The sequence below is a fragment of the Arthrobotrys flagrans genome (genome assembly GCF_004000055.1).
Source record: "Arthrobotrys flagrans strain CBS H-5679 chromosome Unknown unitig_3, whole genome shotgun sequence".
In the NCBI taxonomy this organism is placed as follows: domain Eukaryota; kingdom Fungi; phylum Ascomycota; class Orbiliomycetes; order Orbiliales; family Orbiliaceae; genus Arthrobotrys; species Arthrobotrys flagrans.
In genome coordinates, this window is record NW_027137547.1 from 4,965,657 (window position 1) to 4,986,509 (window position 20,853).

The 20,853-nt window shown below is 46.1% G+C and overlaps 6 protein-coding genes across 6 annotated transcripts; 4 read left to right on the plus strand and 2 right to left on the minus strand.

Annotated features, from left to right (window-relative positions):
• Positions 1 to 292: 292 nt before the first annotated feature.
• Positions 293 to 2,467, minus strand: DFL_002837 (uncharacterized protein; the record flags this gene model as incomplete). The annotated part of the gene is made up of 2 exons (XM_067631682.1): positions 293 to 2,283; positions 2,350 to 2,467. 2 exons carry the CDS (start codon positions 2,465 to 2,467, stop codon positions 293 to 295), a joined length of 2,109 nt encoding a protein of 702 aa, XP_067494204.1.
• A 595-nt stretch (positions 2,468 to 3,062) lies between these two features.
• Positions 3,063 to 4,967, plus strand: DFL_002838 (uncharacterized protein; the record flags this gene model as incomplete). The annotated part of the gene is made up of 2 exons (XM_067631683.1): positions 3,063 to 4,366; positions 4,424 to 4,967. The coding sequence occupies 2 exons, from the start codon at positions 3,063 to 3,065 to the stop codon at positions 4,965 to 4,967; spliced, it is 1,848 nt and encodes a 615-aa protein (XP_067494205.1).
• A 507-nt stretch (positions 4,968 to 5,474) lies between these two features.
• Positions 5,475 to 6,981, plus strand: DFL_002839 (uncharacterized protein; the record flags this gene model as incomplete). Its single annotated transcript, XM_067631684.1, has 4 exons — positions 5,475 to 5,840; positions 5,913 to 6,058; positions 6,127 to 6,711; positions 6,789 to 6,981. The coding sequence occupies 4 exons, from the start codon at positions 5,475 to 5,477 to the stop codon at positions 6,979 to 6,981; spliced, it is 1,290 nt and encodes a 429-aa protein (XP_067494206.1).
• A 331-nt stretch (positions 6,982 to 7,312) lies between these two features.
• On the minus strand, positions 7,313 to 11,143 carry DFL_002840 (uncharacterized protein; the record flags this gene model as incomplete). Its single annotated transcript, XM_067631686.1, has 13 exons — positions 7,313 to 7,341; positions 7,421 to 7,622; positions 7,711 to 7,854; positions 7,914 to 9,082; positions 9,156 to 9,425; positions 9,495 to 9,658; positions 9,727 to 9,859; positions 9,943 to 10,125; positions 10,183 to 10,266; positions 10,322 to 10,430; positions 10,494 to 10,527; positions 10,605 to 10,735; positions 10,826 to 11,143. The coding sequence occupies 13 exons, from the start codon at positions 11,141 to 11,143 to the stop codon at positions 7,313 to 7,315; spliced, it is 2,970 nt and encodes a 989-aa protein (XP_067494207.1).
• Positions 11,144 to 13,180: 2,037 nt separating this feature from the next.
• Positions 13,181 to 16,406, plus strand: DFL_002841 (uncharacterized protein; the record flags this gene model as incomplete). Its single annotated transcript, XM_067631687.1, has 13 exons — positions 13,181 to 13,486; positions 13,550 to 13,621; positions 13,690 to 14,106; positions 14,168 to 14,175; positions 14,235 to 14,370; positions 14,433 to 14,454; positions 14,509 to 14,788; positions 14,847 to 14,854; positions 14,909 to 15,294; positions 15,356 to 15,607; positions 15,659 to 15,715; positions 15,773 to 16,312; positions 16,383 to 16,406. 13 exons carry the CDS (start codon positions 13,181 to 13,183, stop codon positions 16,404 to 16,406), a joined length of 2,508 nt encoding a protein of 835 aa, XP_067494208.1.
• Positions 16,407 to 19,167: 2,761 nt separating this feature from the next.
• Positions 19,168 to 20,343, plus strand: DFL_002842 (uncharacterized protein; the record flags this gene model as incomplete). Its single annotated transcript, XM_067631688.1, has 4 exons — positions 19,168 to 19,318; positions 19,401 to 19,560; positions 19,624 to 19,764; positions 19,827 to 20,343. The coding sequence occupies 4 exons, from the start codon at positions 19,168 to 19,170 to the stop codon at positions 20,341 to 20,343; spliced, it is 969 nt and encodes a 322-aa protein (XP_067494209.1).
• Positions 20,344 to 20,853: the final 510 nt, after the last annotated feature.

Below are 20,853 nucleotides of genomic sequence, written 5' to 3' on the forward strand. Positions count from 1 at the left end.
TTAAACGCCCTGCAGAGGAACGCGTGACTTTGTGCATATGCAATTGCTTTGATCTTGTGAATTTGATGATCTATCTAGCAATTACTTCTTATGGTAGGGCTGTGTCGTCGGCATTGAGTCTGAGCGATGACACTTTCGGTTTTGCAATATGCATTCAAGCTTTAGCGCTTCTATTGACAACCAACAGGAAACTTTTCCATATGCAAAAACTGAACGCCAAATCAATGATTCCCCATGCCATGATAGATATCTAACCGCAGTCCCCACATAATCGTACATGCACATACATATTTTACACACCCATCCTTCTAAACGTATTTCCAGAAGCGCTTCTCCTGTCCTTTCTTCTGTCGGCGTTACCACCTCTGTTGACAGGTCTCTGCGCATCTGCCTTTCCTAGTGGCTGCTTCTTCTCGACTTTGTATGTGAATTCGGTGTCACCGTAGACCTGTCCTTTAGAGAAGTTTCTCTCTCGTTTTCGGTTATGTTCTCCGGCCGCCATCCGCGATCCGAATGACTGATCCTTCTTGCCGGGGCCAGATCCTTTGCTGCTATGACCTTGTGTCCGGTAAGACGCCGTTGAGATACGCATAATTGAAGCCTTCTTCTCCTTGACTTGCTTCTTCGGCTTCTGTTCTGGTTCAGATTCTGAGGACAAAGATTCCTCGTCCGATGATGCGTCCGAGGACTCCGCATCCTCCTCCTCTACAGCGGTGAGGCGTTTCCGGGCGTCGCCATTTGCGCCACCCGCAGTGGGGCGAGATGAAGGATTGTGAAGCATGTACTGATATGATGTCTCGTCCACCTCGAAGTCTGGATTCGTCCAAAGATCCTTGAAACGAGGGTCCTCCATAACCTTGGTTTGCTCTTGAGCCTTCTCCTCTTCGGCTTCGTCATCGCCTTCCATATCTTCGTCGCCTTCGGCCATTGCTTTCTCCTTCTCCTTCTCTGCCTTTCTCGCTGCCCTACGATCAAGCTTCTCTTCCAATTTGGCCAACCTTTCTGCGAGTTTCTGATTAACCTTAACCTTCGAGGCAACCTTCTTACCAGAGCTTCTGATTCTGCCTTCTCTCTCTTTCTCAATCCTCTCCTGCACCATCCTCTTCCTCTGTTCCTCCCAACCCCATGGGTTCGCAATCAACCTCGCTTGCTCGTACAACTCTTGTTTCACGAAGTAACCATGCATATACGGTCTCAACACACTGCTTCCCACCAAATGCGACAATGAAAGTTGTTCCAACTGTGGTTTTGTCAAGAACTTGTAGTTGTCATACGTCGTAGCTGTAACCTCGCCGTTAACCCCACTGATCACCGATTCTTCCATTTCTTCCGTAACGTTATCCAAGAATGAACACCATTTTGGTGCAGGTCCGAGTTCTGGGATGAAGAACGTGTGCATATCGGGTCCTTCGTTGGCTGTGAAGAGCATTCCGGATCCTTTGACGTGTGCTACGTCGTTGATATCTACCGAGGGCTCTATACTTGTCCATGGTGTACCATCTGAAGGACTCCAGATCTTGATGATTCTCTTGTCAGCAGAGAGGAGCTTTGTTTCGGATTCGGAGTGTACGGGTGGTAGGTATATTAAATTCTGAATCGGGTAGGAGTAACCCTGGTCTTTTGTGAGCAATGGCATCGGAGATCGTAGATCGTATAGCCGAACTAAGCCCTCCGCATTACCAGTAGCCAACTGTAATCCAGTAGGATCAAATGCGAGCGCTGTTATTGAGTCTGTTGATACTCGTTCTACTGTAGCAACCCGAGACCCTACTCTTGGATCCCAGAGTTCCGTTGTTCCAAGATCTGTCCCAAAAGCTAGAAGACCGTGTACGTCACTTTGTACACCCGTTAATACTTCCTTCACTTCCTCGTTCGCTTCAAACGGCTTCATAAAACCTCCTCTTTCGAGGTTAACTCTGTAAATCTCTCTACCTTCTGCAGGAACCAGAACTTCAGCTGCCCATCGACAGTATACTAAGTCTCGTCCGTAATGTGGTATTCTTAGGCTATGGTGTAGACCCATGGGTGTGTGGAATTCGATGTATCGATCGATCTGGAGGTGTACCGATTTCCTCCAGGAGTCTTCAAGGAGAATGAATGTAAGATTTTCGATATTGGTATGGCGATCGAAAGACATGGAAAGGGAATTGAAGTCGAAAAGGCGCATTTGTGGCTTATAGGTGCCAGTAGCCATACACCATTGGCCATCTTCGGTGACTCGGACTCGGTTGGAGGCTTCGGAGAAACCAAAGTCTTGGATGAGTTCGATACGAGACTGGTAAGCTAGATTGTAGAGTATAATTTAGTAATTGAGATTTGAAATGGTGATGACTACGCACTCTGTCGAACCTAAGTCATTCTTGAGAGATCGCTTCCGCTTCCTTGCAAGCCAGTCAGGCAGCGAGCGGCCGGTGTCCGAACCGGAGACGGTATATACTTTAACATCGTTTGTTTGTGTGAGCTTCATCTTGAACGTTCTGTATAATAAATGATAAGGATGATGTATCGCAGTCTAGGGTTGGAGGCTCTGATGCCTGGTCGTGGACTGAATTGATTTGAGATTAGGACGTGCTTATCATAGTGATATTAACTGTAGACGCCGTTTATAGTAGTGCATGAATTACAAATGATGAGGCGGCCCCGTTGGTGCTTATTCGAGACTGTGCTTGAGATGCTGGAGAGTAAGAGAGGTTGAAGACGAAGAAGTCTTCCCATGCGGCATCTCGAATTTTTTTTTGAAAAGCCAAAGCGCGATAATTACCAAATTGGGAAACACACATAGGCTAACCGCAATGGGTAATACACGCCATTTTTTCTGAAAACGGCAGGGCTGGGCATTCTCAGTTTGGCAGCCTCATCGCAACAACTAAACATTCTGGTTTGTCAGTTTCATCGTCTTGTCAGCCTCGAGTCTCCTTGATCCTTTACTTCACGTATCATCAGATTCAAAAATCAGCCCTCAGCCTATACTATTGTACCATACCGTAGTGTAGTGATGCAGCGACATTACCTTACAGCCAATTTCTACTAACAATCTAACGCGACTACAATATCCTTCCAACATGTACGATCCGGTTCGCGGCTTCTTTACGGCTGTCGCCAGTGACGATAAGCCACCATCTTCTCCGTCGAAGCCAAGCCACGATGATGACTGTGAAGATGAACGATCCAAACGACCATCAGATGCATCCGTCAATCCTCCTCGCGATGAAGAACCGTCAAGTCGCCGCCGTGAGCGAGAAGCCGATACACAGAATGAGAACCCGGAACGAAAACGGAAGCGTGATCGTTCTCCTGATGACGAACGACCGCGAGCCCGCACTCCCGAAGTAAAGCGAGAACGATATGAGAACGCTCGAGACGATAGATTTTCTCGAGACGATAGGTTTTCTCGAGACGATAGGTTTTCTCGAGACGATAGGTTTTCTCGAGACGATAGGCATAGACCTGATTCACACCCAGATGACCATGAGAATAAACGACGGCGTTTCGACGGCGAGAGGGACCGGAATAGAAGATTCCAAAATCAAAGGAGGGAAGCCCATGCCGGTGCATACGCTCGTCGTGATGGAGTGACAAAATATGATAACCAGCAGCACAATCAACGGGACCGACAGGACAGGAGGGGTTCTCATCATGGAAATAATAGAAGAACCTCGCCTCAATTCCGCTATAACGACGCCCCGCCCCCACCACATCTTGCCGTGAGGCCGAAATTCAAAGACCCAGAGCCAGAGAAACCCCAGGAGCAATCAGCAGAACCCCAGAGAAAGTTCAAGAGGCCCATGGCCCGTTATAATCCGGCTGAGAGAGAAGCCCTACATAGAAGGCAACAACAGTTGGAGGCTGAGAGGGAACGTGAGGCAGCTAGCGTAGCAGCCTCGAGGGGTGTCGATGACGTTGTCAGATCGCATTACAATTCCGTACCAGAGCGAGGGAAGGAATGGAGAAAGACGGACTCTAAGATTCGTGGCCTGCGTTCGTTCAATAATTGGGTGAAGTCTACGCTCATTCAGAAATTTGCTCGAAACGAAGACTACCAACCAGGAGACCAAGGCAATGCCCTCAAGGTCTTAGATATCGGTTGTGGAAAAGGTGGCGATTTGCTAAAGTGGAAGAGCGCCCCACAGCCAGTGGAACTTTACGTCGGAGCCGATAGCGCAGACGTTAGTATCAGCCAGGCCAAGGAAAGATTTGCTAAGATGAAGGAAGAGGACCGAAGAAGAAACCGAGGACGGCCCTCTAATGATCGATTCCATGCCGAGTTTTTCATTTTGGACGCTTGGAGCGACACAGCGGAATCGATTCCGATAATTCGAGAGGTCGGCTTCGATTTGGACACCAACAACCGGTGGGGTGGTGGAGGGTAAGTTCCACGCATTATAACTAGTCTTTTAGTAGTATACTAACACTGACAATCTAGGTTCGACGTGGTTTCTCTCATGTTTTGTATGCATTATGCATTCGAGTCCGAAGATAAGATACGTGGAATGCTTAAAAACGTCTCGGGGTCCCTTCGAAGGGGCGGTCGCTTTATCGGAACAATTCCATCATCAGACAAGATATACGAAGGGATCCAAAAGAGTGGCAACGAATTCGGAAATAGTCTCTACAAAGTCTCATTTCCAAAGATCGAAAGCGCCAGAAAGTTACCGGAAGACGGAGCTTGGCGTCCGGCCTGGGGCTGGAAGTATTCCTTCTTTCTCGAGGAAAGTGTCGAAGATGTCCCAGAGTACGTTGTACCCTGGGAGGCCTTCCGAGCGCTGGCATTTGACTACAACCTCAAACTCGAATACAAACGGCTCTTTGAAGACATCTGGCAGGACGAGAAGGATGACAGAGTCCTGGGACCTCTGAGTGAGAGGATGGGAGTTAAGAAGAAGGATGGTAGTGGGGAGATATTGGTGAAGGGCGAAGAGTGGGAAGCGTGCAGCATTTATATGGGTTTCTGCTTCAGAAAGATCTAAAGTTGGATAGGTATTGACACTTGTATATAGAAACATGAGCATTGGCATCGGCGTGTAGCATGATGATTTAATATAATATTCAGCCTCTGGAGCATTTCTATTATCATTGTAGTATAGTCCCGAGAGAGCCAGTTATAATCATAGTCGTAGTTATAGTTTGGTGGTGTGAATGCGTTGCTGCAGAGGACGACCTAGCTAAGCTGCGGTGGATGGTGTTCGCGTAATCCAACGTCAACCTCAACTTCAACCTCGTCTCCAGCTTCAGTCCTCATCTCTCTACATCCTCGTCATCACACGGTATGTGCCTCTAACATCTTGAACATCAAAGACGTATAGATATCATATAACCCCGCACCAAAACGCGTCTGCCAACTTCAAGCTAATACCAAGCTATTACACAGCTCACCTCTCACTTCGACAACCAGCTGCCTTCCAATACAGCCTTAGATCTAGTTCGCATTACCCACCACCATCCTCATCTAATCTTCCTATCTCATCACCGTCAAGATGGGATCCGACCCCCAATACAACAAATACCCCGATCTCTCGATCGCCCAACACATCTACCAAATCTCCACCCCAGCTCTATCCGCCCACCACGACAAATCCGCCTCCGCCCTCCTTGAATCTATCAAATCCACATCGGCAGCACCATTATTCAAGTTCCTTGTTGGCCCTACCGACGGTATATTAGCCAAGGGCTCGCCGTTAAAGTGGGACGAGAAACTATACAATGAACTACAGGAGAAGAACGAGAAGGAGCTGCAGGAGTGGGAGGAGAAGTTGAAGGATGCTGAAGAGAAGGCGGGAGAGACGGAAGTTGTTGAGGCTATGGGTGGTAAAGCGGAGTTTTGGACACGGATAGGTGATAAGGTATGCTTCTACGCCTTGTCTATGGGTTATTTGGTGGATGAATAGCTGCTAAAGTGAGTTTTGGATATACAGGAGAAAGCTGTAGCTGCCTACAACGATGTATTCGAAAAGACAGCTTCACTTGGTGCAAAGATCGATATCGTCCTCGCCACGATACGCGTTGGAATGTTCTTCGATGACAAGCCGCTTGTCCAGAAGAACATCGAGAAGGCTACCCAGTACGAAAAAGAACCCCTTCCCCTCTAATTACTTCCATGCTTCAATCTGCTAACTCTCACAACCTTAGACTCGTCGAATCCGGCGGCGACTGGGACCGTCGAAACCGTCTAAAAACCTACCGCGCAATCAACGACCTCACCCTTCGCGCCTACAACACCGCTGCCCCACTTCTCCTCGACTCCCTCTCCACTTTCACATCAACAGAGATCTGTACCTACGAAACTCTAGTAATGTACGCCGTCCTAGCCGGTGTCATCTCTCTCTCCCGCCGAGACCTCAAAGCCCGCGTCATTGATGGCGCCGAAGTCCTCGCCGTCTTCGGTAGCCGTAGAGACTCGAATATGGCAGATGCACCGGCTAGCGTCATGACCGAAATAGGCCAGCAGACCATCGACCTCGATTTAGGAAGCTTTAGCCCACTTGAGGGGTTGGTGAATAACTTTTATGAAGCGAAGTACTCAGACTTCTTTGTCAACCTTGGAGATGTTGAAGAGCAGTTTTTGAGAAAGGATCGGGTGTTGGCTCCACATAGACGGTGGTATGTGAGGGAGATGAGGAAGCGAGGGTATGCGCAGCTCCTTGAGAGTTATAGAACGATCGAGTTGCAGACTGTTGCGAATCATTTTGGAGTCAGCGTGGATTTTGTGGATAGGTACGTTTTCCCAAATACCCTGGAATTATATCAAAAAAAAGGTGTCAGTTGAGAATGCTAACATGGTATCAATGCAGGGATATGTCATCATTCATCCCCTCTCAAGGTCTTAACTGCACGATCGACCGCGTGAACGGATCTATTGAGACCAACAGACCTGATACGAAGAATAAGCAGTACCAGGAGGTTATCAAACATGGAGATCAGCTCCTGACAAAGTTGCAGAAGTTTGGGCAAGCAGTCAGGGTTCGTGGGAGCGAGCGTGTATAAACATATTTTTATATATCGTTATACCGAATTGACACTCCTTCGAAGAAGTAGTATACACATGTCAAGCATAGTTGTGGAATAGAAGGTGGTTAAACCATGGAGTTGTTCGGAGAGGCAACGACAAATTTAAAACACAGGTTACAAGGTTTTGGTGGGTAACTGTGAAGATGAAGGTAATTGGTAAAGAAACAGCGAATGACTTCATTAGTTTTGCTACGCATATAGCTTGGTACTCCTATCAGTGATTGTAATCCGAACAGAAAATCATCACAAAGACCATCTGAATAGTCTTTCAAAACTCCCAACATGATCAACACACTTCATCCAATTCTTACGCAATATCATATAAAACCTTCAAAGCTATCCCAAATAACAAAAACCATTAGCATCAGACCCCAAACACAAAAAGTATTAGAATTCAAAAGCCGGATCAACTCACCATAAGGATACGACCCAAGTTGTCCCCAATCCTCAGAGATATATGCAAATCCTGAATCTACCACCCCATCTCTTGTGATGGATTCGATAGGTACAGTGTGAATCTTACCCTGCGGGCCCGGTGCTGAACGAAGATTTGGAAGTGATCCGAATACTTGAAGAATGGCTGTGAGGGCTTTGAGAGGGACTTCGTGGGTTGCGGTCTAAAAAGGATGTATGTTAGTTATGGAACATGAAGAGAAAAAAGTCTGGTGACGAGACTGGAAGAGAGATCAATAATAAAGAACTCACCGTCCTCTGTGCCACAGGAGACTGCTGAAGTGCAAGAAGTGCAGCTTCGATAACGTCGCGCGAGTTCTCATCCCCAACGCTTTGGATCTTCTTAAAAGCCTCTGCGTTCTCAGGTAGAAGGTAAAATCCAAGGATTTCAGCGAACTATTGTGCGTGAATGTTAGTATATACCCCCGCTCCCAAATGATACCTTGAAGACTTACTCCAATAGAAATATCCAAACAAAGCTTCGAAGCAGCCAAAATACCCTCCCTCGGATCACTAGCAATAAACCCTCTAATCAAAGCCGCAAGCTTACCTAACTCCGTCTTTCCGGCCGAAGATCCATTCCCCTTCTTGAAAACATACGTTCCATCCTTATTTACAAATGTAACACCGAGGAGGGCATCCCAGAGGTTATGCGCCGCTTCGGATAATTCAAAGTTCTTCGCATCTGGAACTGGAACAACATGGTAGATGTAGTTCGCGATGGTACAAAGGGTTCCGTGGAGTTCGTAGTCAGTGTATGCATCTGGAGTACCGGGGACACCGGTGAGTGGCAAAGAGAAGAGTTCTGCGGTTGTTCGGACGGCGACGAGGTTGCTAACGTCGCGGATGGCATCTACCCAAACGCCGACATTGAGTTGGGTGGATTTGGTAGAAAGAACTTCTTTAGTGATCGAGATCACAGATCTCTGGATGATTTCTCGGAAATCGGGGATGTCTGTGATCAACTTAAAAATAGCACTGCAATCCTTGAAACTAGGCTGGGATTGAAGAAGTGCTGCAGTTCGAGTTTCCAAAGTATGCTCGAACGGGTTAGTCGGGCGATCAAAATTGTACTTGGTATCCTTTCCGAAGCCCTTATAGATCTGTTGATTCTCCTGTGGAACCGTGAAGGGGAACATTGCGTATGCAGAGTTTGGTGGGAACCACCCTGGGAATGCACGATGGAAGAGTTTGTATACGACACCTCCATAGGCGATTTCAGGATCAGACCCGACTTCGTTATAACCCCAGTTGGTGAGATTACCGGTTGTATAATCAACCGTATAGAATCTGTCACCGCGGACAAGGGCCACGGCGTCACTGAGAATAGCAGTACTAATAGTGTAGCCGGGCAGAAGACCAGCGCCAGGTGACATGGGAACTTTTGGTTCTTCAACAACGATACCTGGGTAGATTTCTACATAATCGGGGTGGCCGTAGAGTTGACGGAGAGTCTCGGCGACCTTGGGGTCGGAATTGATATCTTCGAATGTGGCATGCTCCTTGAGACCGAAGAAGGCGCGGAATTCATTGAGAGATGCGAGTTCCCAGGCTCTGGTTTGTTCGATACCCAGGATTTCAACTGCGCGCATGATTGTTGGGACGGCATTGGCACCGTATGAGTCTATAAAAGTGGTAAAATTAGCATGGCTTCTTAGATCCAGAATCAAGGTACCGTAATGTGAGGTAGTACATACTTGCACAATCTTCAATGCTATCTGCTAAAATGTTGACAAGATCCTCATCTTTGAACTTGCCGGTCTCCGGATCTCTCACCAGATCTTCAAAAGTACGCAAGCCAGGATCATCTGGAATTGACTTCTCCCATTTCCCAAGACCCGCAAGAAATTCTGGAAGTGGAATATCTGCGGAATCGCTACCAAAGATCTTTTTATACAATTCTTTAGTCCATGCTTCGTCTCTATCACTTATAACAGAATGCCAGCGGTAGACAAGATTGAATTCAGCTGCGAGTGGAAACCCTTTTGTTAGAAGTGTAATTATATTTCACTTTGGGCGATAGAAATTCTATTTACCAGAAATCTGATTGCCGATGCCCTGTGGTGTACCAGTCTGGCTGAAAACTTTGTGGATCTCGGCGCGGGGGTCCAAACACCAAGTAGACTCCGTTCGTGTCAAGTTAAGAATGACACGGATGTAGTCAATCAAGACGATGTTGATGTAGAGACCGCATGTAATGCTGTGATTTCAATTGTCAATTTGTATGCCCTCCAAATTTTTATTGGGGGGGGGGGGTTAGGCACTTACAGTCTGCCAGTCTGGAAGAGTTTCTCATCCCTGTCCGCTGGAGTCCTAAGTTTTGTGAATCGCTCATCCTGATTGATCTTCAAAAGAGTGTCCACAACGAAGTTGTGAAATCTTCCAAAGGAGAGAAGGAGAACTAATAGGAGCCAAGTTAGATATCCATCGCCTTTTGCTAATTTATAAGATAATTTTTAAGATCGAAACATGGATGCAACCTACCACAAACGCCTGGCGGGAAACCAAGAAGCCTCTTCTCGGAGAATGCATCTGGCTTAATCTTGCCGTCCTCGAATGTCCTCATCGCCTTCTGCTCTTCTTCATTGCTGCCGTAAAGGGGGGACAAATCAAGGTACGAGGATGTATCAGAGATCGAGTAGTCTCTGCGGTTAGTCCGGAATAGATCTAGAGTACAGCCGTCAGCTTGCAGTTGCCAAAACGACATATTTTGTAAATTCTGACCATGAATAATAATCGTAGCGAGATAAAACAGCATGCTCGAGATCTTGTTTGCATGGGGTTGAGACTTTTGGCGAGCCAGAAGGACTAGATAATATTTAGTAGTTCGTTCAATCACATCAAGACCGAATTTATTTGTTACCATCAAAAAGCAAGCCCGGGTCTGGGCGAGCGCCGGGCATCTTCTTCATCGGACGGACGCTTCGAGCATATGGTGTTCCGGCTTTTCCCAAATGAGGATATAGGATATTCTAGATACCAAATTGTTAACGTCTTATTATATATGTATCGTCTAGATAACCGTAAGTGCTTACATTGTAGGATCCATCTGCTGAGCGATACTGCTGCCTGTGTCGTAATAAAATTGGTGTAAGCTAATATCTCTCAAATCCTATATACGATATCGATATGAACTTTCAACATACTTGAGGCCAAGGTACGACAATGGTGGATGCTGGAGCTGATTCCAGAGCTTATCGAGCAATGCGCCAGTGAGAACCTTCTCATTCTTCGAGGTAGCAGGTAGTCCACTTGCTACTTGGATTATTCTCTCCATCTGTTTTACAGTTCACATCCAAATTAGACCATCACTCACTACAGATATACGAAATATATTGTACTTTGATTTCAAGACATGTCGACATACCAAGTAGGTTTTGTCATCTACTATACCGCCATCGACAACCTTTGACTTGAGAACGTCAACGAGGGTCCGCATGTCTCTAAAAGCCCCTGTCAAGCCAATCTTCTGCAAGTCCTGGAGCAGACCGGTAGGAATGGGCTCTTGCGTTGGGCTACTAGGCCGCGACAGTCGTTCGATGGCTTGCGTGAAGACGCCTAGGGTATTAACGGCCGATTCCTCCTTTCGAGGAGGGGTCGGAGGGAAGGTAAGGAATTCAGTCCATTTTGATAGAGCTTGGTTGAGGTTCAACTGCTCCCTCTGCTGAGTGAGTTTTCCTGACATGGTCAGCTTCAGTTAGCGATATCGATAGAAGCTCGGTATCAGTTTGTAGGTAATTATGTATACAATAAAAGTATATATATATGCAAAATATCCAAAGAAATCGATCGACTCGAATGTGAAGGAGTAGAATAGATAGGTTTCCTCAGGCGTCGAAGGGCACTCATCTGCAGTTTATATAGACAGCCGAGGAGCTTCGAACTGCAAACTACCAGCAATGCATTATTCGAATCCCTGCTGATACTCAGCCCTAAATTTCGGGCGGACTTCGAAAGAGAGCTGCCCCCCGTAGGACCGGCCCACGTTGAGGTCATGTCGTTCGGGAATCCCGTTCGCTATTGTCAGCACTCTGATTCGTCGGTGACCGGTGGCGCGTCCTGGGAGTCCGCTTTGATAGAATCGATATCCTAGAGCCTGCAGATAGCTCCTAGCCTCTCCGCCACAGAGCTGCAGAGCTAGAGCTTCCAGACCATAGAAGTTCCCTTCAGTTAGGGTGGGAAGGTGGGGTCACACAAAACAACGGAACCCCGCCAAGGCAAGCCATCATTGCCAGTCAGCGCTAGCAACTTTGAACAAAAAAGGCACAGATGTTGCGGGAGAGAGTCGCTGCTGATGTGGGATGTGCAGGTTGTCTTGGTGAGATTGCAGCTGTATTTGGCGGGTATCAGGCAATCACAATTGCGTATTGGGTAGCATCACCTGGAGAGATTCGCAATTATTGCTGCAACCAGGCGGCGAGTCCAGGGCATAGGACTCCCTTCCTGTGAGCGCCTGGCTCTGCTTCTGGTTCTGCAGATGCAGTGTCAGACTTGTCAAGGGCTTTGATAACCACAGGCTATATTGTCTTTGAATTTGGGTGTTTCTTACTGGCCGGCGGATTCCGTGGTAGACGACGGCATCGAGTCTTCGAGTATTATATCTGTAGACAGACCTCATAGTAATCAAATTAAGCAACGATCTTGAATGTAAGATCGTGTGCTGGAATGCTGACTGGACATCAAACGTGGACCGTGCCGCGGAGCTAATACTTTCTGGCTAGGTCGAATCTGGGTGCATGGCGAATACACCCTCCACGTACGCGTGCGACAACGACTGGTTTGTGAGGCGATCCCATAATGCAGACGCCGGAAGCTATTCCATGCACGGTGGATCATATGGCTTGTTTAATATATTCATTTGCGAGGCACAGAGTCCCCAAGCGCCTATGGGTTCGTTTCATTATTGTTCAGGTTACGGATACCCGTTCGCGGGATGCAATATATTACGGCCTGATGCAATAGGTGGTATTGGAAGAAGTCATCGGACCATCCGATTAGTAACGTTATAACACCCTACAGCTGAAATACATCCGAGTCCAATTGATTCCCACGGAAATAGAAACAAGTCTTTATCCGTCTAATATCGATGAACTCATACGACGCGACCTTGAATTCAAAGGTTCCATAACTTTCAGACGACTGGGGTGCTATGACATCATTCCTGTCCAACCTCAAGCGAATTGATAGCTCCAACAACACCTTGGTCACCGGCCACCCGTTGATACCCTGGCTTCAAGGCTCTCATGATGCAAAACTCCAACTTATTATACATTGATCAACTGCTTGAGTTCCCGTAATTGGCTCGACTGTTTGCCAATCGCTGGGATGTTATCCGGATATCTTGCCGAACGCCATTTGGGGGAATTCGAATGACTTAGGAACGATATCCAGAGTGCATGTCGTCGAGAACGCAGGTTTGTGTGAAGCAGGTAGCGGGAAGATAGTCATTCCAAGAATCATTCATAGTCTTTCCTTCGCATCGCAAATCTGGAAGAGAAATATTTAATCGCTGGATGGACCCTTCTATGATAATCCGTAAGTTATTTTTTTTTTGTTCTGATAGTCGTTACAACACCCTATTCCAACGTCTCGAATTTCAGAACCATTATGATATCATAGATATTCGCATTCTATACCCTATAGTTAATTAACCCATCTGCACTTGCATTTCATCTTCACCAACAACGGTCCCGAATAATAGCAGAGAAACATCATCTTCGCCATGGCAGAACAAGTTCAATATGAACGCCAGCCTGGCCACCCAACAGCATTCACAAGAAACCACCCCCATCTCGAAAAGATACACCAAAAGCTTCATCATGCCAAGGTCGCAATCATCCACTTTAAACACTCTATCGGGAAATTCGGAAACATCGTGAATCCAAACCACCGTCATGACGAGGAGCATGAGCAGGAGGTAGACCGTAAGAGGTCTGAGATTACAGAGTCGCATCGGTTTGAAAGTTTCGCTCCCATAAGAGAAGGGAATATAGCGAAGTTTTATATTGATGGGAGAGATTACTTTTGGGTAAGTATTCACTCGGTTTATATTCCATAGCCAAATACTAAACCTGAGATAAACGCTGTTTAGGCCTTAGCCACAGCTCTCGAAACTGCAAAGGAAGTCATTTACATAGCTGATTGGTGGATTTCACCAGAACTTGTAAGTTTTGTTCAATCTAGACAATTCGAGTTCCAAAAACCACATAGTAATATTAATTTCTTATAAAGTTCCTCCGCCGCCCACCCGCCTACAGCGAAGATGACCGTCTAGACACAATTCTCAAACGCCGTGCTGAAGCCGGCGTCAAAATCTACATCATAGTCTATAAAGAAGTCGAAGCCGCTTTAACATGCAGCAGCCGGCACACAAAGCAAGCCCTCCAAGGACTATGTCCTAAGGGATCTCCGGGACATGGTAACATCAGAGTAATGCGCCATCCAGATCATAATGTCTTCCACAGAGGAGGGGATATGACATTTTACTGGGCTCACCATGAAAAGTATTGTGTGATTGATCATGAATTGGCGTTTATTGGTGGGTTGGATATGTGTTTTGGAAGATGGGATTTAAAGCAGCATCCGTTGGCGGATGTGCATCCCGAGACTGTGAGAAATGAGATTTGGCCGGGGCAGGATTATAATAATGTAAGAATCCTTACGTATATTGAAGTCATAGAGATGACACTCACACGAAGATACGTTTCAGAACCGAATGTTTGTATCCCGAGCCTGTGGGTTAAGTGTATAAGGTTCCGCTAACATACAACCGGTAGCATGGACTTCCAAAATGTTCAAGATTGGAAGCAAAACCAGCTCTCCAAGACCGAGTATGGTCGTATGCCATGGCATGATGTTGCGCTAGCACTTCGAGGACGGTCAGTTTTGGATATTGCAAAGCATTTTGTTGAGGTAGGCTAAACTCCCATTGATAACATATACGTTCTAGACGACTGATCGTTTCACAAACCTAGACTTGGAACCATGCGAAACGAGGTACTGTATATTTATCAAAGATCCCTATTTAAGAAGTTACTAACAATCCCACAGACAAGTACAAACGTGATGGTAAATACGATTGGTTACAGCTTCAATGGGTTGAAGACGATATCTTAGGAGTCCAGCATCCACGATTCCCTGTCGGAAATTACGTCAGGCATCCCATCCACCCTCTGAACAAGGAGAAGATGGATAAACTAGGAGATGTAACGATGCAACTAGTCAGAAGTTCCACTGACTGGAGCCACGGTATTCTGACCGAGCACAGCATTCAAAATGCTTATCAAGAGGTCATCCGAAATGCTAAGCATTACGTTTATATTGAGAACCAGTATGCTGTATTCCATTGGTTAAAAATTGTCCTACTTCACAATACTAACATTTTCTAGATTTTTTAGTATGTCAAAGACGTTTACCTAGCATCATGGCTGATATGCTAACTATACAACAGTCACCACAACAGGCGATAAGCAGAAGCCCATACTTAACACAATCGGCGCCGCCATCGTCAACGCAATCACAACAGCACACTCCGAAAACCGCAAATTCCGCGTCATAGTTCTCATCCCTCTCGTGCCAGGTTTCGCCGGCGATCTACGAGACAAAGGAGCGAACGGAACCAGGGCCATAATGGACTACCAATACAAATCAATGTTCAGAGGTGAACATTCTATTTGTGGTATTCTCAAGGGGAAGGGAATTGACCCGGTACAGTATATTTCGTTCTTCAGTTTGAGATCGTATGATCGGCTGAATCGGACGGAGAGGATTACGGAGAAGGAGGAGAGGACGGGTGTTAAGTATGAAGATGTGCAGCATGCGCAGGCGCATGAAGTGGTATGGATGGAGCCCCGCTCAAAAAACTCACAGGAGTGATAAGTGACTAAGAGATTTCCAGATGAGTGAAGAAGGCGTCACTGGTGGCCACGGGTACGATAAAAACGAAAGCGTTGAATATCATATGAAGAAAGATCGGGAGGCCTTTGAAAAAGAGCTGCAGGAGGACAAGCCGCATGATAAAGAAACGAAAGATTCGATAGCGCAAGATGCGTTAGAGACCAGAAAGAGACCTTCTCAAGAAGGCTTTCAAGGAGATGAAGAACTTGAGAAGGAGAATATCATTACGGAGCAATGTTATATTCATGCGAAGGTCTGTTGTATTTTTCTGGTGGAATATGAAGTGAAGCTAACTCGAGAGTAGGTTTTGATCGCAGACGACAAGATTGCCATCATTGGCAGTTCGAATATAAATGATCGTGTAAGCGAATAGAATTCAAAGGATTTGACCGGTATAAGTTGCTGATATTTTGCTTAGTCGCAACTCGGAGACCACGATAGCGAATTAAGCATTGTGATCGAGGACCAGAATACCATTGACACCAAAATGGACGGCGAGGACTTCAAAGCTTCATACTTCGCAGCGCACCTACGACGTCAACTCTGGCGTGAGCACCTAGGACTTCTACCACCTCAAGATCTCGATGCCAGCAATGATCCGAATGTAACACTTCCTGGTGAAGGGGAATATGATTTCCAGGAAGACGAAAAATCCAAGATTGTTGAGGATCCTCTGAATGACCAGCTATGGGATACTTGGAATCGGCAGGCTCACGACAATACGGCCATATTTAGGGAATTATTCCATTGTATCCCAGACAACGCTGTAAAAACGTTTGAGGACTACGATAAATTTCTCCCTAAAGAGGGGATAAAGGCCGGGCATCTATTTAATCCAGAGACGCCATTGAAAGATGTGAAGAAAAAGTTGGATGGTATCAAGGGACATCTTGTGAGATTTCCCACAGAGTTTTTGGCCAATGAAGAGATGGCAGGGAGAGGGTTAGACTTCAATGAGGTAAGATTTCTGACTATTGACGATATTGTTTTTTGTGGCGTGATAACATAGCACTGACGGAACAAAACAGATCACTGAAAGTATCTACGCCTGAGATGTAGCCCGAGGTCTGAGGACGAATGGCAGATTCATTTTTGTTACCGTTACCTGTTATCAATACATCATGTATCATGATATCCGCTGGCAGAAACCCGTGTAATACATAATAAACATATCGGAATATTGTATGTCCGCTGCATAGCCAAGGGCGGACTTTCCTTCCGCCGAAAGAAGGGTCCCCGCACGCCCATAGGTTTACCGGTAGGATTCACTTCACACCTCGTATACCGAAATTACACTTGCGGATACCCGAAGCCTACCTACCAAAAAATCGCTCGGGATGCCGAAAGCCGTATTTTTCGGCAGGCCTAAGCCAGGTGGTCAAATTGATTGGTGCACAGGCCCCTCTTTCGCTTTTCCGAGACCCAACCAAAATTGTTCCGTGCGCTGGTTTCAGTGCAGGATAAGAAGATTCGGTGCAAGATCCGGGACCCATGGGATCGGAAAATTAAACTTGTGGTCGGGAAACGAAGAGCCACGCGGAGCGATCCACCATCGATTTTTTTTGTTTATTCATGACAGGTCTGATTGGTGAAAGCTTACAGATTGCAAGGCAGCATCAATGAAAGTGTCGGTCAACGGCCGACAAGCTAACAAACTCTCCCCAAGAACGTTATTATCGAAGTACTTACAACCATGTTAACCATAATCTGAGACGCATTACGAAATTCTACTATGATGGGCTAGAAAGAAAAAAAATCCGCCGTGTCGATGCGCCCAGAAGCAGGTTTGTCCACCTGCACATGAGCTATCAATCAGAGACAGAAGAGGATTACAAACAGCGAATCGAAGAATGGACAATGAGGTAACATGACATGCGACTCTTGGCTATCTGTGACGGAAAAGGCTTAGTGAATAGCGGGGTAAAAGGCGAAAGAGGCTGGCCAGGGTTATAACTCGCTCGATACGATACGTTTCGATAGAAGCAAGCCTGGGTTCTCCCTGCCTAGTTTGTACTGCATGTAACTTTTTGCTATCAGCTTCTAGGATGTATTAGCTGCATTAGATCATAAAGCATTGGGGATGGGTACTTGCGCCAAACATGGTTCGCGGTATCAACGTTAACGACACCTCGAGTTTTCTTTGGTACCACACCTATTTGGATCTGCAAGGTGATAACGTAACTTTTGTATAGGCTATCGCCCGGCACATTTGCAACTGTTGTGCAGAATGGCACAAGCTTGCAAGAAGGGATGAGGATGGATGTATACATGTATTAAAATACTTGGTTAATTACGAAAAGAATTTGAATAGCCAACAGGTTGCGAAAAAAGAGGGGAAATTTGGCTTCTAGACACGGGAAAAAAGGTTATCCTCTTCGATCATAAGCTTCTTGGTCGGGTCGAGTCGAGTCATCGAGTAACCCTTTATCACTTTCCCCGAATGCCTGTTTGATAGAAGTCAAAGAGTTTCCCATCGTGCCGCATAATTAATACCTGGAGATTCAGCGTTTTATTTCTTTGCGTAGATACACACGGATATTGCCTTATCTGCATTTCTTATTAGAGATCTGTAATGTTGATATCTCATTGCATTCGCCTCTCCATTCATTAACTAACCCAGACAAGCCACCACCCGGCCAGGCCAGGTCAGCGCAGGCAGCTTATCATCCCAACTGCGCAGCCCATACAAAGCGCAGCCCTTCGGCCTCCTACCTAAATATCATATCTGGAGCCTCTTCCGAAACGGTTGAGTTCCTGCGCGATTTCCCGGCAAGCTGATTTCATCATTTCGAAAAATTGCCAGTTCAAAATCCGAAACAATAAAAATCCCCCCGTAGGATAAGAATTCTTCTCACCTGAAAATTAAAAAGACCCACCTGCTGCGTTTCCAGTATCCGAAAGCGACGAAACGTTAACTTATATATCACTTGCGTTGTTCCCGCCTCGAAGGTGAGAAGTCATATTGTAATAGAATTGATACTCTTTTTTATCACCATCGCTTCAGCGTATTTTATTTCCAAAAGATTGTCATCTTTTTGATTTTATCTAGAAAAGCAGCTTTGTTCAGCTTCCTTTCAGCCAATTTCATTACTTGTCGGTTGTTATCCGGTAAGCTTCAACTTGTGACTTTCTTGTTCCTAGAATTATTTCCAGAGGGAAGCCTATTCTCTTTTTTCAACCGTCTTCTGCCCCCCCTTCCCAGAAACATGCAGAGCAAACGCAGTTACGCTGCACCATGCAGCTTCCTAGGCCGTCTATCTTGTTGCAGCAGTAGCGAAATGATCAGTTTTAAATTCTGGACCGACAGCTCCCACACCCTCTTTCTTATTCTTCTCTCCTGCTAGATTGAATTCAGGCTATACAGTACCTCGGTCTCTGAGCAGCTACTCCGCTTTTTTGTGCTCTGGCTCTTTTTCTTATAAAGGCATTGCATTGGACCGTCGATAGAGAGATAGACGGTTTAGTTAGATCGAGAGGAAGCCTTTGAATTTGTGTTCAATGTTGTGTTGACCGCTCTTCTTTGCCCATCATATTACATTATCAGACATTAATCCTGTTTAAACGTTTCTGCTGCAGATACACTGACATCAACAGGACTAGATTGCCGTAGACGCTCCAAAGATTCAAATTTATTCCCATTAGATTTCGATTTTACGGTGTTTCACTGTAAAACACTTCCTTACCATCGTTATTTATTCCATCACCATCATCAACATCAGCTACAGCTACAGCTACAGCTTCACTAAACTCGACCTTCGTATACCATCGATTCCATCCATATCCATACATTGCACACAATTAAAACCAATCACAATGGCACCAGTACACGTAGATTCAGGATCCAACCATCTTATCTCCCCCCCTCGGCCAGACTTCTTGCATAGACCTGCCGTTCGCAAGGTTCTTCCGTTCGTCAATGGAGGACTTGCTGGAGTCATGGCTTCTTGTGTCATCCAGCCAGTCGGTATGGATGTACCCTTATTTTATACTAAACCAGCTACTTAGTATGTATATCGGTTCTATGGCATACTAATGTTATTTGATAGATATGATCAAGGTCAGAATTCAATTGGCAGGCGAAGGAACCAAATCTCTTGCCGGAGGCGCAAAAGTCACACCTTTTTCCGTCGCTCGAGACATCGTCTCCAAAGGCAAAGTCCTCGATCTCTACTCTGGTCTTTCGGCGGCTGTTTTGCGACAGGTTGTGTAAGTTATACATATCGGTATATACCTTTTTTAGTTCATTAGGTGATTTCTAATACATAATAGCTATACGACCGCCCGAATGGGATTCTTCGGCACATTCATGGAAAGCTTCCAAACAAAGGCAAAGGAACAAAACCGAAAGGTCACATTCGGTGAACGTGCCGGTGCATCTCTCGCAGCCGGTGGCCTTGGTGCCCTGCTTGGGTATGTTACAGGCCTTTGAATACAGTAATCCAAGATCAGACATTTAATAATTTATTACATAGCAACCCGGCCGACCTGAGCTTGATCCGAATGCAAAGCGATGGCCTCCGACCCATCGAGAAGCGCGAAAACTACAGATCCGTCTTCGACGCCCTCAAGCGTATTTCCCGAAACGAAGGCGTCCTCGCGCTTTGGGGCGGTGCCACTCCAACTGTGATCCGAGCCATGGCCCTCAACTTTGGGCAGCTAGCCTTCTACTCCGAAACCAAGGCACAACTCCAGCAGAAGACCGACCTCGCCGCCCCCGTCCAATTCTTCGTTTCATCCTGCGTCGCCGGTTTCGCCGCTTCGGCATTCAGTCTTCCGTTCGACTTCATCAAGACCAGACTGCAGCGCCAAACGCGCGATGCCAGCGGACGCTTGCCATACAAGAACATGATGGACTGTGCCGTCAAGGTCGTCCGCGAGGAAGGTGTTCTGAGGTTCTACCGTGGATTCGGAACATACTTTGTAAGAATCGCTCCACATGCGATGATGACATTGCTCTTCGCTGATGCACTTGGTATTCTCACCAAATAACATATTTTTTCCTTTTTTTCGGTGGGATCGATGCTGCGATGCTAACCCAGCGAACTGTGATATTCCTATGTTCGTTCTTCCAAAACTGCTTTAATTATGACCCGTTAACGCTTGTTTTCGCTTTTTTTCCGTTCTTCTTTCTCAGGGATATCCAAGGTGCTCTGGCGTTAAGGTCTGACTGGTGTTTCTTATAATTCTATGGTCGCTCTTTCTCATGCATGGTGGTTACGGAGTGAACGGGGTACTGAACCTAGTACCATAGGGAGCTCACGAACAATCGTATCAACACAAGCGCTTTTTGACTTTAACCATTCTTCTTCCTAACTACAGCATGTATACGCATGGACTCGGTGTTTCGTAGGCGACTCCATGATTCTTTTAGCTCAAAGATTTCAATTACAAAGTTATACCCTCATACATCACCTTGTGCATATTTCCCGTTCCGTCTGATAAATGCATTCATTTTCTTTGCATTGTGTCGATATCGTATCTTGATTGAATACCTAGGAT